The 27,488-nt window shown below is 35.5% G+C and overlaps 1 protein-coding gene and 1 long non-coding RNA gene across 4 annotated transcripts in view; one reads left to right on the top strand and one right to left on the bottom strand.

Moving 5' to 3' along the window:
• The window catches only part of LOC108646168, a 222,295-nt gene extending 197,954 nt beyond the window's left edge, over positions 1-24,341 (top strand). Inside the window, exon 5 of the long non-coding RNA XR_001924213.2 lies at positions 23,999-24,341. This is a non-coding gene — a long non-coding RNA (uncharacterized LOC108646168). The remainder of the gene's footprint in view (positions 1-23,998) is intronic.
• sema3a (semaphorin 3A) overlaps positions 4,292-27,488 on the bottom strand; it is a 126,507-nt gene continuing 103,310 nt past the window's right edge. For all 3 annotated transcript variants that reach the window (XM_004913030.4, XM_002935255.5, XM_031899035.1), the window contains exons 13-17: positions 23,396-23,437; positions 21,662-21,819; positions 17,479-17,546; positions 8,439-8,581; positions 4,292-5,403 (exon numbers count right to left, since the gene is read on the bottom strand). In XM_004913030.4, the coding sequence (XP_004913087.1) occupies positions 4,948-5,403; positions 8,439-8,581; positions 17,479-17,546; positions 21,662-21,819; positions 23,396-23,437 (867 nt within the window). In that variant the 3' untranslated portion in view covers positions 4,292-4,947. The remainder of the gene's footprint in view (positions 5,404-8,438; positions 8,582-17,478; positions 17,547-21,661; positions 21,820-23,395; positions 23,438-27,488) is intronic.

The following is a 27,488-nucleotide window of genomic DNA, read 5'->3' on the forward strand; positions in this document are numbered from 1 at the left end:
TTAGCCAGAACTCACAGCTTGCCAGTCTGGGTCAGCACAAATTTGTTTTGTTCCAATAAAATTAGACACTGAGGCAAGTTTGTATAATTTTGAAGAAATGTTTATTTAACAACCGAGTGAGTACATGCCAAAAAGAATAATTTACAGCAGCAAGTCTTATTACAATTCCTCTCCAGTTTTTTATTTTATTTTTATTTTATTTTTTTTTAAATCCCCAGCATAAAATGTATTGATAAATATAGCAATGAAACGAAACTCTGTTTTTTTTCGGTTTGCTAATTGAAAAACAACTTGTGCACTAAAAACCACAAATTTACCACTGCCATGCCATAGTAAGTAGTAGCCGTTGCAGCTTTGGTACTGTATACAAATACTGTACTAAAGCACCTTGTAAATGAGTACCTATAATTATCAGTACATTACACTGTACCTCCGTATCTATTCAAAATTATTTACATCTCTTTTGGCTAAAGTTTAGGTAGCAAAACCAAACTATGAAACACATACCATTGATATCACTAAATACTGCATAAAATGGGGTCATAAACTGTTCATTCACATGCAATTGGTTTCTCTCTTGTCTTTACATACAGTAGTTACTCAGAGTGGGCCATGAATTTGTACAGTAAATATTATGTCTGGAATTAGCGCAAGCTCTGCTACATATTTTACAAAATTTTGAGAAACTGCAGTCCACAGTGGCTAATAAGCATATATATTCTTCTATTTACCGGATCACGAATGTTATGGCGGAAGACAGTTAACCAAAACAATATTCAGAATTATTTAATTCTGTGCTTCATTTCTCAGACTGTTTATTATTTAGAACAGATGCATTCTCCATCTAATATTACACCATTCTTACAGCTGTGCTACATATGATTGATTACATTGGAAAGAAATCTATTTTATAAGTGATAATTGTGCCAGCACACCAGTGCCATTATGATTATAGGACCAAATTGTGCTACTGCAGCCATGTGCAAGAATCTACCTGAATCAAAATATTGTGAATTAAACCCATGATTTGGGTCCTCAGTGATATTTTGTCAACTAGAATTGTTTTAAACATTAAACAAAGCACTTAAAATGTCACCAATATGCTTTTAAAATATGAATTGAAGTCAATCTATGTTATTGTAAACATTTTATTTCATAGTACATTCCAAAGACCTTGGCCTGTAAAGGATCATTTTATATATTACATGCATTCTGCTGGTGAACTGTATAGGAAATGTATTTATGCGTCTTGATATGGATCAGAAATATTAGTAGAGAAACTTTCTAAAGGGGTCATTTACCAGTCTGATTTTATTATCTTATAAATGATATAGAGCAGGGAATCCTATGTATATCTGCTGGAAGACTTCTAATAGTTTGGCCTTAGTGTTATGTTCATGTCTCATTTTCTCCCATAAAGGAATAGACAAGGGTCAGATCATACTCATTCACATCTTCAGAGCATCACACTGCTACAGGGGAGCCCTTAGACTGCTTGTCTCAGTTTGACTTGCAGAGACAATTGTGAGGATCAGCTTTCTCAGTAAGAGCATAAAAGATTCCTATTAAGTATGCCAAATTGCGTTTAATATGCCTCAGACAACAAAAGCCACATCTATGACTGTGATCAGTAGCCTTTATCATCATGCCATTCAATGCTATTTGAAAAGCTTTGTTCACATGTTGGTTCTTCACATGGTGCGAACATCTTGCACCGGATAACATACAGAGCAATTATGCACGCCAGTTAGACTCAGCTGACATCTACGCCGAGAGATGTAAATCTGTTTTTAAAACACATATTTTTTGCAAATGTGTGACCTACTGACACTGAAGCAGTGTGAAGCATTGGTTTAATTTACTTCATTTCATATCACAATACTTCAAGAAAATTTGAAAAGACATTCAAAGGGGCAAATATTTAACATACTCTAACACAATCAACTGCCATATAGCAAGTAGACTGGTACTAAATAAACACATTTTCTCAAGGTGTTTAAACATGTTAAGAAAAGAAGCTGAAATGTGTTATTAGAGTCCCTTTTGACTGCCATTCACTTGCTGATACATTAGTAAGTGCCATCAAAAACCATTTACATATGCGGAGTCTTACCTTTGTGAATTGCCAGCTGCGGCCACCAGCACTGCACATGTTGCCATATGACAATGTTATATTTGCTGTCTTATGTTTGCTGTCTTAGGTCCCAGATGTTAGGGGTGTGGATACAACCCACATAGCTACAGTCCTGTCTCGTAATTTATTTTAGCAAAACACTTTAGAAGTGGGCTATAAAATCTTATTCATTAAAGATATTAGTATCACATAATTATTGGTGGCAGTTGTGTAATGGAATTTTCAATCACTATTTTGCTGCCTAGTAATACAATCAATCCAAGTTAAGTAGAAGCCCATTTAAAAACAAGTAAAGAATATTTTTAGAATGTGATTTATGTGAGTGTGTATGCATGTACAATGTTGTCTTTTTTTATTTACAGCCCATATTTGAAACTGATATAAATGTATAATGCAAATTACCATACTAATAGAGAGCCAAATAACACTATAAACTAGTACACTGTGACTGTGCATAATTTGAGCATTTTTATGTACAAACACAAATTATGATTGGGGGTACAAAATTTACAAAGGCACAAAATTATAGTGCAAATGGTCATATTTTGGTGAAGGGCTGTCTAGAGCCAATGTTGTTCTGAAATATATAAACACATGTAGGTGCTCAAACTGGTATAGCACAGGCATCATGTTGTCTATATAAATATAGCATTATGCATATGTAAGTGAGCTCCAGTATGTTTAACAGTCACCAATTGTAAATGGGCCAGGCTGAGCCATGAGAACCTATGTAATGGTTAAAGATTCAGAAGCTCTTAGACTGAAAGGCATGACATACATTAAAACAAATTATTATTAGTGGGGCTCATTTATATGATACTGGACAATACTCTCCCATTGTAGAAGCCCATAGCAATTATGTCTGATCAATCTACTGTACTTTTATATGTAAAATGAAGTAAACAACTGTCGCTATGGGTTACTACAATGAGATAAAGATACTTAGGGGCAGATTTACTAATGCACGAATGGATCGAAAGCGCCCGAACGCGGTTTTTCGTAATTATCGGTATTTTTGTGACTTTTTCGTATGTCCTGCGGTTTTTTCGTCTCCGTTACGACTTTATCGTATATTTTCCGTGACTTTTTCGTCGCCGTCGTGAAAAAAATCAGATTGGTTTTTCTGCCATTTACAATTGCTCAATACGAAAAAATCGCGACAGCAACGAAAAAGTCACGCAAAATACGATAAAGTCATGACGGCGATGAAAAAATTGCGTAAAATACGAAAAAACACGACGAAAAAGTCGAAAAATTTTCATTTCCAATCCAATTTTTCCCCATTCCAATTCGTGGATTAGTAAATGTGTCCCTTAGTGTTAGTAAATGATCCCCAGTGGACTTGGCAAATGGCATCACAGTGACTCATATGGAGAAAACTTTGAGGTAATTCCCTGTCATCATTTTTCAGGTTTCACTTTTAAAGAGATACTATGGACACTTGATAATGTATAACAGCAATACATTCCTGATATAAAGTTACCCCAAAGCTGTGGTATTGGTTACCAAAAGGAGTGTGCAAGTGAAATTCTGTCTCTTGGAGAACACACAGAAGACAGACTGCAAGGAAAATTGAATGACAAAATTGTGTTTCTGTTTTATCCATTTTTAACTAAACAACCTAATTGTAGTTTTAGACAAGAATTGTCATTAGTTTGGAGTTGTCCAAATAACCTTAAATGCTATTTTAAGGGGTATGTGCATTTAGAAGAATTAGGATATACCAATAGTTTCCCAACTCAGTTGTGTTCTAAAATATATCATATGCATTAATGTAAAACAAAATTGTTTTAAAATTCATCCCTAGAGCACACAGCAACCTTGCACACTAAAAATCCCTATTATGTATTTTCTTTCCCTGCAGTACACTCATCCTCAATGTAATACTAGGTTTGTAACTAGTTCCAAACCATATAGCGTTATTCAGGATATCTATCAAATATTGTGATAAACATTTCTACTAATTCAAAATTAGCCAGGAGTTTAAAAATGGAAGTTCCAAATTCTTTCCCCCCATAAAGACTTGGCATGTGTTCAATGTTACAGTTACAATCATTTTCCAAAATAATAATAATTAGAATAAAAATAACTTTAGAAAATAATGAAGACACTGTTCAAATAATTACAAAGAAGAATACTTGTGAGTCTATGCTATGGTTATAAAAAAAAAAAGAAGTAACATTTACTACATATTTGTAAAGGTACATTTAATTTATATTTTAGCAAAATAAAACTTCAGATCAAAGCTGGTAGAAGACATCAGTAGTAGATCAGTAAACTCCACTTGTTTGCTGAATGGTGGACATTTTATTGTTGCAGTTGTGTCTGGTATATATTCACGTTGTCCCATTGTCTAATACAAATAAGTTGTATGTCCTGTTACAAAAAATAAATTCATGTATCCATGTCGGGGTGTCATCGTTATAAGATGGATGAGCAGTAAGGTTTGTAGTTCCATAATGGTGTGCAAGGCTGACATATGTCATTCCGTTTTTATTTTGGTAACAGGGTGATAAATGAAATATTTCTCATTGGATAGGAAGAACACCACCACCACTCAATCAGAAATGCCACGTAAATGGCAAAACAAGCTGAGCTGCATTGTCTTTTCAATTTGAATTTTTTTTTGTTATGATGTAAACTAAGTCTATTTGGAAAACTCCTAATGTATTTGATTTTGAACGGTTGTGAAATTGTGTGAGCTCCCAACCTTGTAAACATCCAAATAATGCCATAGAAAGGTTCACGAATATTGCATTTTTCCAGTTAAATGTCAATACAAATCCTACTCAGGTTTGAAGAGGTAATGCAAATCAGACACTCCTTGGTGCCCTCTCAAATTCATGGGTCCTCCTATTTCTACCCTTTTTGTTTTCCTGTAGGTGCTTCCATTTGGTGTTGCTAACCTGGACATTTCCATTTTTCTGCCGACGTTGTTTGCGGTCCCTTTTCCACACTTGCTCACAGAATTCATCCATTGTGTTAAGATTTGGGTGGTTAATTAACTGCATAAAGTCTCTATACCATATTTTTTGAGTTGGAGACATGCTGTTTGAGGGTTCTTTGTGTTTGTGGCTATCTCCTTCATCTTCTTTGTGAAGAAGCTCATCTAAATGTTCTGTATCAATAATTTCCAGAGTTACTTTGAGCAGGGTCTGCATAAAGCCATGTTCTACGGCACTGCAATAGTATATTCCTGAATCTCTCTTCTTTAGAGTGCGCAGAAGAAGACCATGTTCTGTCTTTATTTTGCGTTCATCCACTTTTATCTGTGGAAACAGTAAGGGGTAAGTCAAAATCAAGCTTTTAGCAATTATCTGAAATTAACTGTTAAAAACATGTAATATTCTAAAATCTGAACATCTGTTAAATAAAATTAAAGTAGAGGATTTTGTTAGAATGATGTTGTATGTTTGCTTTTAAACAGGAGACCAGGAAGTGCTTCCTCCTGACTGGTCACCATTGGACATGTTGCAAACTTTAAATTAGACGCTTCAGAATAATTTATTTTTCGATCAACTAACATTTAATAATCCCTGGTTGATTGATGTTTTCCTAACAATGTCGCAATCAGTCTCTTTATATTTCTAGTTGTTCATTAAGCACAACCATGATAAAAACTTTTGTTATTCTTCAGACTCTATAACTGCATCAAAGTCTCAGTGATGGCAGGCTTGTTTATTTATGAATGTAATCTAAAAAGGCTTACTACATTGCAATGGAGACCCCATTATCAACAATGGCACAAGAAAATAAATAAAAGGCATTAGGAAGGAAATGAAATTCCACACCACCACTACCTTAAACCTATACAAAATACAGAACCACTGAACATCCACAATTTATAAATGTATGCATAAAAATGTGGCCCCAATCTTCTTTTATCTTGGATACATACAATACTAATTTACTTTAAATATTATATTGAAATGAAACCATTATTCAAAAATTGCAATGGCCAATTCTTATATTTTTCAAATAAATTGTGGCAATTTTACAGCAGCAAATCACCATTAAATACTTCTGCATAGATTTGTGGCCGATTCCGATAAAAGAAATTGCAGGGATTACACAGATAAAAAAAAATGTAGCAAAATATCTGTGTATTACTACACAAATGCAACTATTTAAAAGCATAATGGACCCTCTTTAGTAAATATAGGTGGTATTAAAAAAAGCAATGCTCTGGAAGCTTTTTAACTAAAGCAATAGCATGGGGTTTTTAGTACAGCATGAACAACAGTTTGTCAAGATTATGTTTTTTTAGGCTTTCAGATAAGGGGTCCACTATTTGTGGCTTCCAAAAAAGCCTTCTATATGTAACTAGGCTGCATCCACAGGAAACTGTGGGGCCTTTGGCATTATCCCAAAGGCCAGAATATGTCCTGAAGGAGTAGAGAGCCAAATGCTGTGTTTACAGATTAGGCTAATGTTTATGCAAGCTTATCCCAACTCAATGGGGAAAAATAGAGATTTTTCATAGAGAATTTGTATATAATTTTTGTATGTTATGTAAATACAGTTTACAGCAAAATGTCAGAGAATACTAAAATAGATCAGCGCCTATAGCAACAAAGAAATCAGGAACTCTTCAAATTTTTTTTTTTTTTTTAATAGAAAATGCAAAAGTGTATTTTCCTTTTCATATTGCAAACAGTGCGTAGAATCTGATGTTCTATAGGTTCATGCTGTTACAGACAGTTATCAGGAATTCTTATAGTGTAGTATTTCAAATACATTTGGGTTCTGTGGGTTCATGCGGTTACAGATAGTTCATCTTAAAGCCTCCACCATTTTGTAGAAATGCCTACTTACAAACCAATGGTTGGAGGTGTTGCCTATACTAATTAAATTAAGCAGATCTCTCCTTTTCTTCAAATTCCAATAAAAAAGATAAAAATCCAAACAGTATAATACTGTTTAATATATAAATTAATTAAAACAAATTGCACTCACATTTAGTCAGTGAAATCAGTCACATAAAATACACCAGTTTGCAAGGCTACTGTCCCATTCCAGAGAAGGCCTTCTGTGGAATGGGACAATAGCCTTGTGAACTGGTGTATTTTATGTGTGATGACTGTAATAACTGCAGGCAACACCTCCAACCATTGGTTTGTATGTAGGCACTTCTACTACTACTGGTGGAGGCTCTCAGATTAACTATATGTAACAGCATGAACCCACAGAACCCATATGTATTTGAAATACTACACTCTAAGGGGCACATTTACTAACCCATGAACGAGTCGAAATGAGTCCGATTGCGTTTTTTTCGTAATGATCGGTATTTTGCGATTTTTTCGTATTTTTTGCGATTTTTTCGGCTTCTTTACAAATTTTTCGTTACCAATACGATTTTTGCGTAAAAACGCGAGTTTTTCGTAGCCATTGCGAAAGTTGCGTAAAATCTGGCGATTTTTCGTAGCGTTAAAACTTACGCGAAACTTTGCACCTTTTAAGTTTTAACGCTACGAAAAAGGCGCAACTTTTCGCGTAAGTTTTAACGCTACGAAAAAAGCGCAACTTTTTACGCAACTTTCGTAATGGCTACGAAAAACTCGCGTTTTTACGCAAAAATCGTATTGGTAACGAAAAATTCGTAAGGAAGCCGAAAAAATCGCAACAAATACGAAAAAGTCGCAAAATGTTCGTTTTCAAGTCGAAACTTTTCCAATTCGGGTCGGATTCGTGGGTTAGTAAATCAGCCCCTAAGAGTTCCTGATTTCTCTGTTGTTATAGGCGCTGATATATTTTGCTATTATGCGATATTGTGTGCAGCTAGGAGACTAGAACGGCAAGAGAAAATAATCCTGAAAGACTAACACTCTCAAAAATACTTGCTGTGTAGAAAAATTGTCATAGCAGCACCTTAAAGGAGAAGGAAAGGTAAAATCACTGCGTGGTGCCAAAAGTTAGGCATCCCCAGTAATTGTATTTGGGGGTAATCTTAACCTTCACTTTTAATGTCTCCTTTATCTGTATGTTATATTATATAGTATATTATAGAAGCAATTTGCATCTGATACCGCATAAACAGACTTATGTTTTCTTATTTTAAACTATTTTACCAAACATTCTCTGTTGTGTCAATCAAATGCAAAACATATATAAAAGGTATAAAAGATATTGTAAAAGGTGGGCAACTTATTAAACAGCCATGTGTGTGTGTGTGTATTTAGTAGGTCCTTTATTCTTTTACTGACTAACACTCCACCCAGGTAGCCACTGAAGGATCAATAGCTTGCCAATTCCAACTATATGCGAAGCAAGGCAAACAGTAATGATGAGTAGTCCACTTTACCTCTTCCTTCTTTTCTTCATTTTGCTTCTGGAACTGCCAGAATACTATGGCCCGCTGTGATTTAGGGCTGCATTCCAAGAATGTGCTACTGTTCTCCACACCATAGATAATCTTTTCTTCTAGGCTTTGTCTATGAGGATCATCTGCAAACAGGAAATACACCATGTAGGTACAATAGTTGACTATTACTAGTGCTATGAAAGAATAATCCACAAATAAATATTTTTCAGTGTTTAGAATAGCTCAGTTCAGTCCTATATTGGTGAGTGACTACAGTATTCTGACAACTCACAAATATATGGCTGTGCTGTCTTAGTTGTGCCATAGCAGTAGAAAAATAGGAGCTGCATCCACTATCAGTTGGTGCATGGTCATGGTTTAGATTTATAGATTTTTTCTATTTTAAGCATTTCCTCACAAAAGGGGTTATGTAATAAAAGGCACTAAGTTTGCCCAGGTGCAGTTACCCATAGCAACCAATCAGCGGATAGAATTCACTGATCACTTGTTTAAAACTAAATATCTTATCAGTTGCTATAAATTTATTTGCTACTGGGAAAACTTAGTGCCTTTTATTACATATGGGGGTTGTGTTTTAATAACCAATACAAAAAAACTTACAAAGAGATCAAAATAATGACATAACTGAATATAGATTATTGTACATTGTTAGTCTAGAAAAAATATAGCGTTTTCATTTATCTACACGGATGATAATATGAATACTTTTAGTCTCGAACATAGCCACAGAATCGAACATAGCCACAGTCAATACTCGAGTCACTACTAGGGTCAGTGTGGCTCCTTCCATTACCCTATAGAGGAAACCTACACAGACACAAGGAAGATATACAAAGTCAATGTAGCTGATAACCTGGTTGGAACTGAAATCATTAACTGTAAAGAACCAACTGTGCTGTGTTGTGATCAACAAATGTTAATAACTTTAAAAACACGATGAAGCACTCTGTAAATTACTCTACACCTTTAATAGTGTAGTAGCTAAAGAAATGTGAGGAAAAAATATTGATAGTGATAAGGAACTTAGACTGTAAGCTTCAGTGGGGACTGATGAAAAATCTCTGTAAAGTACTCCATAAAATGCATTCTCTCTCCCTCTTTTTTATTACTATAATTTTTTTTAAAATTAAATAATACAGCTTGTAATAACAGGACTCTATTTTCCTTTTTATAATTCAGTAGGTTTAGTAAAGTTTTTATTTTAGAATTGAGTAGGACACATAAATGAGCGGAAGTACAATAATGGACCTTCCCAAAGCAATGAGATTATACTTCGCCTTCACAGCACTTTTTACAAGAAGATTGGGAGGTGTGCTTTACAATTTATGCAACTGAGCCTTGTGGTTTTTATGTTATATAGTGTTGTGTCTGCATGGTAAAAACATGTTTTGTAAAACATACTGCATTTGGATATTGCTTCGTACTGTTTTATAGGGAAATTTTACAATTGGTGGCTGCATTATTGAGGAAGCAATCTCCCATCAATTATTTCCAGAGTATATTTATATTCTGTGAATGGGAAGAAGAAACAATGCCGTTTAAATTGTTTTACTAATTATTTCCTTTCACAAAGACACAGTTTCCTGAGTATTAATCACGCTGTAAAAATCACTTTGCAATTACATGCTATTATCCCCTTTGCATACTTTCGAGTAAATGGTGTTTATATTCCTAATCTTCAAAACAAACCACATCATTTAGCAAATTAGTATGGGAGGCAGTTGACTGACATAAAGCATGAGATTCTCACAGTAGATGATAAAACGCATAATAGGGCTAAAATGTCTATTTAATGGAAAGACCACCAGTGAACAGCATGACAAGGTCACATTTTTCTGCCTAACCTGTTAAAGGCTCTGTGAAAGGCATTGTGTTAGGAGTGATCTTCTACATGTTTAGGTCTTAGTATCCAGTTCATAGAACAGACACTAATAACTTTCTAAATCTTCCTTTTTTTAAAAAAAATTAAAGATTAAAGTTTTAAAGAAAATGGTGGGAGTACATAGGGTTTGCTACTCTGTGCTGGGCCCCTCAATTTTTTTTGTGAGGGTCTGGTGCAGAGTAGTTATTGGCCATTGGCTCAATGGTCCCTTGCTGTATCCTAAGGTAAAATGATTCTGTACTTTCTATGCCCACTATTTAAAGCCCTTCCTATTTTCACCCACCATTACAAATCCCATAATGCCCATCTTACCACACAAGTCATGCCCCCATTCCGTTCTACCTGTCCCATATTTGCCACATAGGGTTTCTGTATATCCAACAAGTTAAAATACTAGTTCACATCAATCCCGTTGAACTTTTTTAACCCTTAGTTTAACTAGGAATGCGAAACAATACAAAAAGGTCTTAAGTAGTGATGATCAAACTCTGGGTATTTTACTTTGCATAAAAGCTAACAATACCATTGAAATGTATGTGCGGGAACAAAATGATGCAACAATGCTGCCTCAAGAACATCTCAAGAATTGGCAATAAAGCTGGCATTCATGGGAAGATCCATTAAATTTGAAGATATTTGCTTGATTTAGGCTTGCAGGTGGTGGACAAAGTTGGGATACGCATTGAAAGAGGACCCTATCTCTTTCCTGATGTAGTCTTCACCCTCATTATATTGTGAATGGGAAGATCATGACAAGTGTTTTACATGAAGTTCTTGATCAATAATGCATTGCCACAGTAAGCACAGTAGATCAGATCATTGCAACACTATAGCTGTAAATTTTAAATAAATTATCCAAGGCAAATAACACAGTCATAATATAACCATAAAAATGTTTCTGATTAAGGACAATTGTATTTTAATTTAGAAATTACTCACATAGGTAGATGGTGTGTAATGCCCTAAATACACTATGTGCTAATATACCCCATGGTGCACAAGTTAAATATATTGGAGGGCATGTTGCTGGTTGGGAGTTATATCTGTATAGAGCAGGGATTTTTAACCTACAGGTAGAGACCCAAAAAATGGGTCCCCATGCTGTTTAGTGGGGGATTTCCATAAAACTCTTAAATAAGGTAAAAACAAGGTAAAAAAAACTTGTTTGATACTTTTTAATCCTTTTCTATGCTAGAGGGTAATAATAAGAACCATTTATAAAGCTAAATGACAAACATAAATAATAGAGAAACTAAAGCTGGAAACTGCCAATATTATATGCCAAGGGAAAAAAACACATTTAGTCTTACATTGCCTACAACCATAATAAAAATTGTAATCACATATGCAATTGACTGCTGCTTTGTAATGCTTTTTATTCAACACCATTCTCGGCGGCAATAAAGCTTTGATCAAAAACTGTGTGTACACTGTACTGAAATCTGCATTCACACAAACTGTATAAATAGAAGCCTGTATAAGAAAAACTTTCATGAAGCAACTGTTTTTGTTCCCTTTCATCATTTTTACTGTAAATACAACTGTGAAAAATACAAAGAAAAAAAATGAAAACAGAGACTGTCATATGGTAACTTGTTTCAGATGTCCTAGTGCTCACTTTTTGTTAAATATACAAATAGTCCATGAACATTCTCTAAAATGCTTTGTAAAAAATGTAGCTGGACAAAAAAAAAAAAAAAAAAAAAACCACCGTAAGAAAGGCCATGGTCTTATAGAATTTGTCTTACAAATTCAGAAATCTAAGAGATGCTGAAGGTCATTTAATGCTAGAGCACTAAGGGGTGCATATTAGCTAATTTTAATCCTTACTTACTCGGGACTTGTGTCTAGGACATTGCTTGCTCCCTGCCTCACTGAACAGGACTCTTTAGCTTTATGTGCTTACCAGAACTTCCTTACTTGCAAGACTGAATGACAGGCAAGTTATAGGGTGGCAGATGGGACACCTATATGTCTCCCCCAGCCTGCATGTTCTTGAATAGTGCTGCCACTGAAACAACTCTGCAGTACAAGGATCTGCAGCTGTGTCACTGACATTGGGACAGGGTGCAAAGTACCAAAAACATGCCACCTTGTGCCTGATTTTTTTGCACTTTGCACCCTGAATGCAGTGTCAGACTGGCCCATCAGGATACCAGGAAAGCTCCCAGTGGGCCCAAGGGTCAGTGGACTCTCCTGATCCTAAACATTTGGCTTTCTTCATTGTCATTCCCTATTTCTGAATGGAAACAAAGAGGAGAAATAGACTGAAGGATAGATGTTATCATGTAAATAAAAGAGACTAAGAGAATAAAGTGGTTGAGTGAGGAAAGGAGTTTTGAGAGTGGGCCCATGGTCTAAGGTTTTCTGGTGGGCCCCTGGGGTCCCAGTACGACACTGCCTGAATGAACAAGGCTCCTCAGCATCATTAGCAATCCCTTACCTGTACATCTGAATGACATGCAAGGTACTAGTAGAGGGTGATAGAAGGGACACCTATATTCCTTTGCAGGCGGTGCAATATGTATTGGGAAAGTGCCTATTCTGAATCTCAAAATCAAAAAGTTTCTGCTGGTTTGAGTCTTAAATGCCAGCAACTTAGGCCTCCACCCTCACCTCCTCGGAACGCAACGTAAGTTAAAGAACACGGACAAGCAAGCAAAGGAAAACTCACTAATGCTATTAGCCAATGCAGTATGCAGTCAGATGAAAAGAGTCAAAACATACAGAAAAGCAATTAACTGCCTAACAACACATTTAGGCTAGTACTGCCAAATCATTTCCACTAGGGGGAGTTATTCATCCATTTCTCATTGCCAACTAATCTCATTTGATTTTGCAGCCCAGTGTATGTTGACAATCTATGGAGCTATGAAGACAATTCTCATGAATTAGTAAAATTTAATATGTTTTCACTGTCGTAAAAAAACATGCAAATTGAGTCTCTAAAACACAAATGTTGCCCAACCAAAATACTAAAATAAATGGCCATTTGATATCTCTGAATACTATTCTACAGTGTTAAATGATCAGTTGCATTTTGTTTATTTAAACATAAGTGTCACCTTGCTCAGAGGACACACAGAAAAACATCATAAGGTAAATCATTTTTAGGGTCCTTCTATGCAATCATACTGACCTTACTATATAAATAGAAAAGCAGATTTGACTAAGGCTTTGAAAATGCTTTTAAAGTACACACTCCTGGTTAGCATCAACTGCGAGAAAGATTTTGGAACTGCAGGCAAATGTTCAGTGATAAATATTCTAACAAATGAGTTCTGTACCAAACGATTATTTTAAAACTGACTAAATAGAAGTGGCAGAACACACGTTGAACGCCCATGCTTCTAATCCTTACAGATGCTGCAACCACTCCTATTTAGGGTTTCCATTTATAAAACACTCAGTACTTTAGAACAAATGGATTCAAATAAAGATAGCCTTGGTAACAGCTGATCTCCCTTTTAACAGGATCTACATGCTGGAAAATACTCGTTCTTATTGCATTGCTGGCCTAAGTGAGTCTCTCAAATATCATTTTGAAGTCCCATCCCATTACTGTAGCATTTTAGCCACACAGCTACAGACTGAGCAAAGGGCTGAAAGGGTGTGATCTGTTTAAAGAGATTAATTGCATTGTAAAACAGGAGTCTGTGCGGTTCACATGTTGAGGATTTAGCTTGGTCTTGGGAGTTGTGATTACAACTGTCAACAGAAGTGCCTAAAATAGCGGCAAATGTGATGTCCTGAGGTTATCACTGGCGCACAGGATTCTGGCAATTGTTTTACATTTTCAGTGTAGCTTGGAAAAAATAAGCTGTGTATTTCTCAGCACCAGAAAACATTTGTTATAAGTAAAGGATATGTATTACAATAAATATATGCAAATGTTTTTCAGCAATAGTAATACTAATACAGTGGTTCCCAGTTAGAAGTTTTTTTATGTAGTTTCAAAGCAAACCATCTTATATATAGTATAATCACAGTTTATCAGTTATTGTCATTCTGACTGACAGCATTACTGGTACTCAACTACTCCTATATTATGTCTTGGTGACCACACAATGCCCTAAGGAAAAGGAATCACTATTTCAGTAATAACAATGGAGATGGATAAGTTCTGGTTTGTGGCTTTTATTTTGTAAAAGTACAATTTCATAATCCTATTTTTACAGTGATTTAAATAAAACCATTAAAAAGATGCTCTGATCATGACATTCTGACATGTACTTTTTACAGTTAGCTAAGAAATATGTTACTAATTTATGGAATAAGAAGACAATATAAATTACATTAGTATTCCTGGAAAAATTGCCGCAAGGAAGCTCCCACCAGACTGGGATTATAGGATATCCCTTAATGAATACAGGTCAGTCCTAATAACAGATCCTTTTGTTGATCCCTACAGGACCACCAGTGTTCAGATAAGCATATCCCTAATTCCTGGTCTGATAAAAGTGCTACAAGGCCGAGATATTTAGGCTATCTTATTCTAAATACTGTGCTTAACTACAAACCACTTGATTTACAAAACCTTTTATTTGGTTTATTGGCCTTATTATCCTTAACGTATATAATTCCCATGTATTCTACATCATTTTATAGACTGGTTAGCTTTCACATCTTCCCTGGCCCAGCTGAGTTTACAGCCTCATTTTCTACTTTCTTTTTATTACAAACACACAGGTTAATAACTTCAAGAGCCATTAAACTTGTATATGTTTTGACTGAAGCATAAAATGTTCATCCTTTTCATGCTCATATTTATTTTTTTAAACCAAAAATTGACCTTCATTCCACAACTACAATAATCACACATGCGAATTCTTTTAGATTATATTTTCAAAATACACATCCAGGACTAGATTTTGCAGTGCTAGTGCACTTTGTAATTATACTGGCTAAACAACAGTAAAAAAAATATTTAACTATATTACAACAAAATATACAATTCTTGTACACAGGCAAGTGGATAAAGCAAAAATGTTACCTATTAACTTCTAGGGAAACAGGCTAAAAGAAACGCCAAGTCATCTAGGGGTTAGTGAGGTCTCAATTACCATACTGATGATGCTAAAGCACTTGTCAATGTCATTGACACCAGCAAGTCATTAGGCATGAGCTGTAAGATTTTATGGATGTGCCATTACTTTTAAATAGTTCCTTATAATTCTATGTTTCCTCAGCTTTTAAACCAATTGAAGGAGAGAATAAATGTTCTGTTTAACTCTAATTGCAAGCCACAATAACAAAAGAAACAGACAAAAAGAATCTGCAATAAAGAGAAAATGATTGATTATAGCATTTTCCTCTGTAAAATGTTCTAATGTGACTGTGCTTGAATGCTTTAGACAGCTCAATATAAGTGCTAAATATCACAGTACTTTGTTTATTTGTGATCTTTTATCATCTATCGGTCTAAATGAGCAAAACCATGGAACAATAAGCCACTCATATTTGAAAACGGTAATAGCAACAAGGTTATTTCTAAGCATTTACCCAAAAGAGGCACCTCTGTCATTAACAAAGATGTCAGGAGCTTTTCAAAACTAGCATACACCTGATATGAAGGATTTGATCCTGGATAAGAGCATTTCCTTCTGCAATCGGACTTCCTTTCCAGAAGCTTATTAAAGGATAATGTGATGTGGCCTTTTGAGCCTACAGTAGCTTCTAACAGAGGACAATAGTGCAGTTAAGTAAATAAGGATACTTATCTTATACTGTATATATTGTCTCCAGTGTACCTTTCTGCTGCTTATTTATAATGTACTTTGTGGAATCCTTTTTTTAAGTACAATTTCCCATATTGCCTTTTCTTGCATAACATGATTCTCATCAGTTGATGGAAAGCTCTCAATGTAAATTGATTAACTTTTAAATTTGAACTGATCCACCCAAAGAACAAGGGAGACTTTACAAAATATGGCACTTAGCACCAGTGCTATTCAAAGCTTCAGTTAAAAATGTGTTACCAAATATGCACAGGTTATTGCAAAAAAGGCCATGCTGATGAAAACAAACACTGTCTTCTCAAGTTTGTTACCCAGTGTTCCTGTATAAATGTAGCCTCCTGCAAACTAAATGAGTCCTTATATCTACAAGATTCCTATATTTGTTTTTGACATTCAGTCAAATGTGAAGAATACTGCTGACTAAACTAGAACCCTACGATGTTACTAGTTACATAGGGTTGAAAAAAGACCAGAAAAAAGAGTCCATCAGGTTCAATCCTTCTAAGTAAACCCAGCACACACAAACCTTTACTGACCTATCTGTACACTCACATACAAAAACTATATACACAAACATCAATACTAACTGTAGGTTTTAGTATCACAATAGCCTTAGATACTATGCTAGTTCAAGAGCTCATCCAGGCCCCCCTCTTAAAGGCATTAACAGAATCTGCCATTAGAACATCACTAGGAAGGGCATTCCATAACCTCACTACCCTCACCGTAAAAAAACTACTTATCCTGCTTCAAATGGAAGCTCTGTTCCTCTACAGAGTAATCATGTCCTCTTGCAAGCATCTTTTTTTCAGAGAATACAACGCCAACCTTGGCAGTCTTTCCATCCCCTTAACCAGTTTAGTTGCAATTTTTAACATTTGGATTTTCATGGTTTAGAGTTTTTAGAAACCATGACTAAACTCATTTCCACAAATGTCAGTCATTTATTAAATGATCGGAGATGAAAAAGCATGAACAAAAAAGATACAGAAAAAATACAAAAATGCAAGATACAAGAATGTGAAAACCGTGACTTTTTCATATTGTCACACAAATGACAGGATCAAAATATCTACAATCATGTAGCAAGGAAAGATCTTCCAGTAAAAGGGACATCTGCTACTGACTTCTACATGATCTCAGTTTTAGCTGGAGTATTTTTGCTTTTGGATTTGTGATGATTTTGTCTCATAATAAATCGTGAAATAAAGCAGGTGTTTTTTCTGCCTCAACATTGTATTTTGGTGCAAAAAACACAAAAATTGTGAAGAAAAAAGTTAGTAAATGCCCCCCTTAATGTCTTATATGATCCAAAATAGTAAACCAGATACTTAAAATGATAGATCTTTTGTCTAATATTTATTAAACTATGTAAAGTGGAAATTCAACAGTCACTTACCTTGATGCTGTAGGTCTGAACAATGTGTAAGAGGATCCCCATTCCTGATATCTTGGCGCCTAGTACGTCTAGAATATTAAAAAAAAAAAAAAAAAATTAGAGTGAGTTTGCATAATTAGCTTACATTTTGAAAAGAAAATGTTTTATACTGTAATTAAAAAAGGTCTTGTGTTCTCGTATGCATAAAAGCCAAGTTGTGTATCAAAACGAGATATATAGTGTTTCAGTCCTCTTGATAGGTACTACTAATTCTTGTGTATACAGATCTAGTAGAGAATTACAGCTCTCAGCTAAGAGTCAACCAATGAGACTAATGGGACATTCCAACAATGCCACCTAACTACTTATTCCTGCAAATGAAATCTGCAGTGATTTCACAGTCCACAGGGCAGAACACAGGGATGTAACTTACACAAGGGACAAGAGCTGCTGAGACATTGCAAATTGCTGCACTTACAAACCACCGTTACAACTGTCACCTTGCTAAACTCACTCTTACACCACCGTAAATTACAATTCAGTTGCTCTGATCACAGTATTTTTGTCTTTGTGGATAAAAACATGACCACGACACACATGATATGCAATTGCCATATACATATTTAACTCTCACATACAATTGATTTATCTAACCAGCTGCTATTGGATTATTACAGGCAACAACTAAAAACTGTTGTTTTGTACATCTTGTCCTTACCCAGAGAGGTATAATATAGAGGCTCCAGGACCTAAAATGATTAGCTTGTGGAATAAGCAGTATATTTATTCTACTTGGCACATTAAGAAGACAGAGGTCTTAGCCACTATTAAAGTATTAAAGTTATCCCATATTAAAGACAAATGCTGTAATGCTTAGCAACAGGAAGATCTCAATTCAAGTTGTTTTAACAGCATTAAGTTATGGTTGAGGTTGGAATAGGGACTTCCAGGACACACGTGAACATACTTTATTCTGACATCACATGGCACACCATGGTTCAAACATATAAAAAAAAATGAAAAAAAGATGCAATCGTTATGTTTTTAAATAAAGTCATATGGCAAGCCATCTGAACCAAACGTCTAAATACAATCAAGTTACCTGTATATGTATGGATAAAAACGTGTAGCAGTGGCAAAGAACAGGTACCGCTAATAAACTAAGCGCAAAACTAGGAAAAGTTGGCAGACAGATTTATTCAGCTAGTGGCTAGTCATGCTTTGCACTGAGAAGTGAGACACAATTTTTTACTCACAGAAAACCAATTAAAAGGCAAAGCATTTGGCATTTCTTAGAAATGTACCTATTTGCTGCCGGATTCTTACAAAGTTTTAGGCTTGTTACAGTAAATATGGAAAGTTTCTTTTTCTCCTTCCTTTTTTAAAATTATTGTTATTTAATGTTTCTTTTCAAGTCCTTTACACTTCGAGCAGCATGGTGTAGCACGATCGATATTGTGTTATTCAAAATGTGTTCATTTGGGATGATGTGTGCAGCTTCTCCCAGAGCAATTGGAAATATTGATTTAAGTTAAATCTCCAGCATTGACTGCGGCTGGCATTCAGTTCAATAAGTCACAGCAGCATTTTCAAGAAGGTGTATATATTTTAGCCCTTCTGACAGATTGCTGTGACAAAGTGCATTCCAGTAGGCATATAGCCCACTGATATGTTAGGGTAAGCATATAACCCACTGATAAATGACATATCCAATATAAGCAGTCTCTAGCAATGTGGTTGGTAAAATGATCTATTCTCTATAGCTGACAGGCATATATTTTGAAAGTGCTGGTTAAGTAGTAATTACTGGTATATACTGTATACTAGATACCCCCCAAAAACAAACAGGTTAACCTATTGTTTTTAGAGATAAGTTACTGAAACCGCTCACATGTGCTTCTTGTTTACTATTATTATTCCAGCAAAGAAACTATGAAAAGAGTTCATGCAGATTATTTTAGTTTCCCATCTGAGGTTTTCTATTATTGTTTGCTGGTATCCTTTGGTTCTAAAGAATTCCAACAAAAGATCCCACACTGCCGGAAAGAAACTTCATTCATAAATAAAAGCAGAACAAACAAAGATGGGTTTAAATGGCAAAATGTCATTGTAAAAAACCGCTAGTGGATTTGCAAAGTCAGGACACAGCAAAGGGGATTAGTCCCAGAACGGAGCTGTAAATCCGTTTCTAATCATCTCACTCAGCTTCCTGCATACAAAAGTCAAGTATTCTTGCTGGAGAGACACTTGGTTGCATCAGTCGTGTCAGCTGTTATAGAGGGATAATAAGTCATTTTCTGCTGGGGATCAAAGTCATTTTGTACAAAAGCTAAAAAGAAAGTACAGTATGCATTGTGTGGATCAAAAGATATCTACTAAATAGATTACCTCTATGTATAAATAGAATTTATGCATGTTAACAGCAATTTGTATGTTTGAACTCAGGGGATTTGGTCAAACCACTGAAATCTTCAGCCACAATTAACACAGAAAGGCTGTAGTAAATAAGAAAACCTTTTGCATAGAATAGTTAAGGAGCACCCTGGTTCACATAAGCTTGTAGCATAACAGGAACCACGTTTTTAGCTATGATTCAGGCGAAAAGCTTTGTTTTTGATTTCCAATTTGTCTTTTCAAATTTAATAAGACATTTGGACTATGTGAGCTATTTATAGAGATATATTTATAGAAACACCAAGGATATCAAACAAATGTCAAGTCTGAAAATTAAGTCAACAGACACATTTATGAAACTTGACCCACAAAGCATTTGCATTTAGCTAAGTGGTAACTTTGTAAGCTCTCAACTGCTGTCCATGCCCTTTGAAAATGTAATGAATGGGTGGAGGCTAAAAGTGGAACAACTTCTGAAACTATTTCAAAGACAAGGAAATTGCTTTAATCACCATATCTCTACACCACCACATCTTAATTGCTATCTGTAACGTACTTTTTTTTTCAGGGTTAAATATGAAAATATTTCCGGAACACTCAATTTTGCTTTAATCAAACCACTAAAACTTTGGCAATGCATGTCCCAGCAAGGACGATGCCAGTTCTACTGAACTCTTGTATTTTATAGACTAAAAGAAGGAAAAAAATATGTTTTAGACACTTTTCTACAGTGTAATCCGTTTTCCTGTTGAAAATATAACAACTGTAGCATTCTATTTGACAGGCATATATAGTTATTGTTTTGCACAATAACCATCTAATGCACATATTACTTACACTATTTGTAGGAAAATCTAAAATGTAGGTATACTGTAGGTATAGCAGTAAATAAGAGGAAAAAAAAGATCTTGAGAATATAAATTCAACACCAACCAAATTAGTGCATTAATCCTCTAGTAGTAAAGACCATCTCATTGCTATTTTTTTTCTAAGGGACCTATGGAAAGTTAAAAAAAAACTGCTGGGGGTGCTTTAGAACTGGTATCAGAACAGAAATTTGTGTGACATACCTGCTTAGAAAGTTAAGTTGCATAGTGACACTGTTAGAATTGCAATTTTTTTTTACATTTTCTTTTATTGTGCACAACCACAAGGTGCCCCTTTGTGTAAAATAGCAGGGTTAACTAACTTAAGTACTCAATTGCACCAATAGAGTTGTCATTATGCTGACCAATTGCTAAGCACAAGTAAATCTTTAAAATGTTTCCCTGGCTTAAATTCAAACAAAATAACTTGATTTAAAAGCTAAAGACAGATAATCTCCCTTCTTCCCCACTTTTACATTTTTTTGCAAGCATAGAGGACCAAAATTAGCTACAGGTATGGGACCTGTTATCCAGAATGCTCTGTCCCTTTTTCTGAATAAGGGGTCTTTCTGCCTTTGGATCACCATACATTAAAGGCTATAAAAACAAATTAAACATTAAATAAACCCAAAAGGACTGTTTTGCCGCCAATAAGGATTAATTATATCTTAGTTAGGCTCAAGTACAAGGTACTTTTTTACAGAGAAAATTAAATATTTTTTTAAAAATTTGATGTGAGATGGTCTTCCCTTCATTTGGCTTTCTGAATAACAGGTTCTGGGATCTACTGGGACCTGGGGGGACTATAAATAAAAGCAGTGGCTCATAATTTTACCCAATAGAGAACACCAGAATAAAAAAAGAATCTGTTCAGTTTTCAGTATTAAAAAAAATGCAGAGCAAGGCTGAACTAACAAGAAACAGTGTTATGCGGAGGTTATCACCTTTTAGCAGTAGGAAAGTAGCGTGAGCATGAAGATCCATCCCAAGCACAATAGGGGTCCCTGGCAAGGCAACACTCAGCACATGCTTTTCCATAAACATCACAGCGGTGTAGTGGGAGCTGGGAAACACCCACTGACGAGCCAATGTATAGTTGTTGCTTTAAAAGAAAGGGTTTATTTTTAATAAAAGGAATTACACAAGGAAAAATATGAATGTTTACAGCATACTCTACATAGTCTGAATCTCAGACAGCAACATACTGAAACAGCCTTTCAGTATAAATAATATCTAAGTTTCTGTTTTATAAAATTGAATGACTCATTGTGCACTTTGCATCCTTAAAAAAATGATTTCCATTTACAGTATTCTTTGCATTAAGCTACTGTAAATATATTTTTTTATTTCCTTGTAAACCTTGCTACACATATACCTTTGTTAGCAATATCCAAACTGAATGGCCATAGACTACAGAACTTTCAATCTTTTTCGAGTGATCAATATGACCTGTTATGCCTTAAAGGGCAACTAAACCCTGCTGCACTGCACTGCTCAACCAAACTTTACTCAGCTATTGCCGGACTACAAATTCCAGAACAATTTAACATATAATGAAGGTTGAGGCATGCTGGGAGCTGTAGTCCAGCAACACCAAAGTTGTATTCTTAAAGCAATATTGCACAAAACTTCCCCCGAAATTTCAAGGGCCAGCAGCTGCATAGAAATGCAAAAAATCCTGCAATGAGAATGCCAGCTGATCTGTGTAAATCTGGCTCCAAGTTCTTTGTTCCCGCAATTGTAGTTGAAAACTTTAAGCAGTTTCCCAGCAATGGACAAGTCTGTCCTTTATCCCCATGTCTGATTCCGGTGTCACATAATGAAGAAAGAAAATTCCATTTATCTTTATATGTAAGATAACAGCAAGATGCTTGACATAGTGCTGCGAATCAGCGTTCTCATTGGTCACCTCTCTCTAATGAGATTTTTGGTCAGTAGAATTCTCATTGGTGAATTTTCTTGCATATATAATTACAATTTTTAGCAGCATCTATATCAAAACTAGGGGGCGCAGTGGGACAGTGTTATGGTTGGGTTTGCAACCCCTTTAATATGGAAAATACATTTGTCAGATGAACCTCAACATATGCACATGGGGACTTGCAGAGACAAACTGGATGTGGTCACAGTTCTTTGGCCTAAACAACATCTTTACTGAAGTTAGTCCATGGGGGCCTTTATAAGTTCTTAAAATTCTGTGCAAACGGTTGTGTTTTTTTCTAGCATGTTTCTTTCACAACACCTTACACACAAGAGTGAGATTTATTTCAGTTCTAGAGCTCCTCTTAGGATTTTATTCAAACCTTTCAGTGGAAAGGAATCTCCATTAAACTACTTCTTTCTTATAATGGGAATGAAGGAAAATACATTTCCTTTAAGATGTAATTTTCCTCACACAAAATGAAATGCCAGTTTTGCATCCAAGAATAAGTCTGCTATAAGTTCCTAGTCAGTTGGCTGACATGTTTACATTGTGTTTACAACTTAATAGCAAAGCATGCTCTAAAAGATTTCCTTTCTGCAAGGCCTTTATTTTACTTTTGTAAATCCCACTTATGTCTCAGTAAAGGCAAAGGACGTGTTATCACAATTAATACTTTGCTTTTTGCCAAGATGTTGTCAAGAGCATATAAAAGGCATTCATTAAAGGAAGTGTAGTAAGGTAAAACACTGCATACTTGCTTTGTAGAAATCTCCATGGCTGAAATAGCAGTTGGCTCCTAGAAGAGAAAATACACCGGAAAATGCTTTATTGTCTGGTTTTCCCAAATAATTTAACAAAAAAAATTAAACTTTTATTTTTAAAAGTCCTGATATTGCTTGTTAACCTGCCTAAAAAGTAAAAAGGATATCAAAGATTATGTCAACTCTAGTGGGGGAATGTAATAAAAGTAATTAATAGAAATATATATTTCCAGTGCAAACAATGTTTGCTTTGTGCATACTTAATATAGGTCTTACAAAACCAATATTTTGCAATCCATGTTCCAGTAGAAAACACAGCACACATTTTATAGTTTGCACCAGTGTGCAGTATTTCTAATAAAACTTCTTACCGAGAAAGTCACTTATTGAGCCTTCAAGCAGAATTTGGGAAATTACAGTTGGCAATGTAATAGCTGTCTAATGAAGAATATTCTATTGCAAAATGAGAATGATTTTTTTTACATTCTCACATAGGTAATGTAATACCTTTACATTTTCATGGAAGTTTTTAAGTAAAGAGGCATTGAAGTTTTTTCTACTTATTGTATAATTACAGTTTTTTGTTTTTCTTACAGAACATTGGCTATTGTTTCCAAGATCAGTAAGGCTTTGCTACCGGCAATTGCATGAAAGCTCTATGGGACAAATTTTACAAATTCAAGTTGGAGAATACTAGAGGACTACTGGCAGTTTTGTATTTTAGCACAGTTACTAAAGGTTTAACGGACACATTTATCTATGCAAATCAATGAGTGAGTTGGTGAATGGTGTTTGACTGCATTTAGCACTATTCTGTTGGGGAGTATGGGGTTCACTTAGATAGCAGAAGTGACAATAGCTTTTCCACCTGTAGAGGCAGTAATACTAAGGGGTATAAGGGGTATATTTATCATGCTGTGTAAAAAGTGGAGTAAAACATTATTGGTCATGTTTTTCATAGCAGCCAATCCGATGCTTTGCTTTGGTTTTTTAACTGTTGAAATATAATGGCTGATTGGTTGCCCTGGGCAACATCACTGGTAATGCTTCTCTCCACTTTTTACACAGCATGATAAATATACCCCCTAGTGTAACTTCAAGCAGGAAAATGCATGTGTTTTATTCACATCAGGCTTTTCCACAAATAAGGGCACTTTATATAATTATATAAAGCACTTTCAAATGAGTTTTATTCTTCTGAAACCAGAAGAGAGTGGTCTACTAGCAGCTAAATATTTAGAAAACTTAATTTTTCAAAGTGCCCCTGCCACTATTAGTGCAACACAACATAATAAAGTGAGCCCTTTGGTGTTTTTATTCTAATCTCTCTCAGCTGCACCATACGCTTCCATACTTCTCTATACCTGGCAAAAGCTCACTCCTGGTCCTCTCTCTTTTTACTGGTGATTACTAATAATTCTAATATCTGTAGTAGATTTTCAGCCTCAATAGATACAGCCCCTGTTCTCTAGATCTGCTCTGCATCATAGAGCATTCTGGGAGGAACATACATTCCCTCCTTCCCTCTAGGGTTTTTTGGTCACTGTGCCTTAAGTTTTAGAGCTCAGTTGCAGTGCATTATATGGATGCTACATCAAATGTTCACAGAATGTAAGCTTGACTATTTTTTTGGGACAATGTCTTTAAAATTTTCACATGTTACTTTGACTGCTGTTTGAGCCTGAGGATAGGGATTAAGTGAGACATGTAGCCCTAAGATAATGCCATATGTTTGAAAAAAATGTGATTAGTGCTGATTTTATCTTCAATGTAACTTTTACTGGTGAAATAAATGTGCAGCCCGATACATGCAGATTTAATAGGTATCATATAACTATTAACAATATTACAGAATTAACAATTGCTCTAAAATAAGCTTTAATTAAAGCTGTCATTATCACTGCCTGATGTTCCTCCCTGTATTTACTGAAATGGCCCAAAGTAAATGTAATGCTGGTTTCTGGAGTAATATACAAACCACAGCAGTTTTATGGTTTAAGAGTTCTTTTTAAAGATCTTATCTCAAGTGATTACAGCTTAATACACCAACCCAAGGATGCAATCCACCATTAGCATTTAAATGTTGGTTTCAATGGGGATTAATTTAAAGCTTTTAAACTTTTATAAGCGCGTTGAATGTAAAAGTCATGGGTCAGTGGGTGCTAAGCCTGACTGAAATCTATTATACAAGGGTTAATATGCTGAAAAATCCTTACATTTCCTTGGAATGGAATTGTTAGTTTGTGTCTACAGAAGGGTTAAAACAGTCAGGATTAAGAGGATGCCTATTGAAGAGCATTAGTGCTGAACAGCCAGCCAGTTTTTTGTTTTTTTTTAAATAAACAATTGTAAAATATACATGTTTCCAGAGCATGCGCCATGTTTACACAGGGCTAAAGTACATGCTGCTATCGACCCTGGATTGCTATCCATTCAATCATTAAGTATTGCAGGTGGGCTAGTACCACCAAATAACCTTAAAAATGAGAAGTTTTGTTTTTTTGCAAATATTAGCTCCAATCAAAATTCCTCATTTACATAGATGCATAGATGCAAGTGCACTGAGGGGTACATTCATTTATCTAGCAAGGCAGGACCAAGAGCAAAAAAGTAGTGGTTTATGTGTGTTTTTTGCACTTCGCAGTATCTGCCCATGGTAAATAAGCCCTTATTTTACATAGCCCTGCCACACAGGATGTTTTGTTGCGCACAGTAAATCTGTGCCCAGAAAAAGGAAGACACTTAACACAGAGGGGATGGGGGGGGTGGGGGGGTACCTGCCACATGCATAAAAAGTGCTGTAGGGCATACAATACCCTTATTTCACCTAAAGGGGCCCTTTAAGCACAGGGCCATGACAGGGCCAGGAAGTGTTAGTGGGCAAGGGCTTATGGGGATTGTAGTCAAGACAGGGATTGGGTAGAAAGTAGGGGAGGAAATAAAAGGGCCATGCAGAAGGGGATTTGGCGCCAATTTACCAGAACAGCCCTGCCCACCCCTCTATGGAGAAGCACTAGTCGCAGCTATGGGATGTGGAGTAAGTGACAGGAATTAGTCAGTAGTAGACATGGTGGAAGTTGTGCAGGTCAGAGGCTGGGGTGGTGGTGATTAGCCAATGGTAAAAGGGGAGGGACAAAAGACAAGGGGAGGAGTCTCTGGAATTGGTTATGCTGGTTAACAAAGGATCTCCACAGGAGCAGCCTTCATCGGCTAGGGGTGGAGATCCCACTGGATAGTGTTATATATTAACATGTTGGCATTGTAAAGTTATATGATTGTTAATTATATGCAATAAACTTGGCTGCAGCCTTTTCAACCCACATGGAGTCTGAATATTAGTGAAAGGAAGGGGGGGAAGAGTTTTGGGTAAAGGGTCAAGACTTGACGCTACCCATGTCAAGCACAATCTCTGCTACCTAAAACTGGTAATATAACATATAACATATTCCGTAACATATTCCATTTGTGTATAAGGATTTATATTGTTGTATTAAGCAAATCATGTGTCTAAAAAACCCATATATACACAGTATACCTTCTCTCATTCGATTTCCTTTAGTGGTCAAATATGCACTAATAATATATGATTGTAGAATTGGAAACCACTGGTAATAGCTAATTATCAATGGATAAAACTTAGCAAAGTGAACAATACTGTACCCTAGTTAAAACTGAGCAGGATTAATTGTTATATGTATTTGCCCCCAGCCAGGGTCAAATCATTCTTATTCGTGATAGTTATTATTGTTATTACATAAATATGTCTATAATGCTATAACAGGTAATATATAAAATTATATATACTGTATTATAGATATACATTGAGAAAAATTAAGTTTTGGAAGACTAATTCAGCACATACTGTAAAGTGCTAGTTCTTCTGCACTGTTTATGTGTAATAGTACTATGCTCGGGAACCCAAGCAAAGGAACTGTTTATGGCGTGCCCCTTACATCCCCCTCTCATTCTGTCTCATTCATGGAGCGCCATATGGATCAAAACAGGAATGACTGGCATTCAAGCTAGTCGAAAGGTGTGCACATAGGTGCAATCACCTTTGTTTCAAGTTTCAAGCATCATTACTGT

This window comes from Xenopus tropicalis, chromosome 3 (genome assembly GCF_000004195.4).
Source record: "Xenopus tropicalis strain Nigerian chromosome 3, UCB_Xtro_10.0, whole genome shotgun sequence".
Classification (NCBI taxonomy): Eukaryota; Metazoa; Chordata; class Amphibia; order Anura; family Pipidae; genus Xenopus; species Xenopus tropicalis.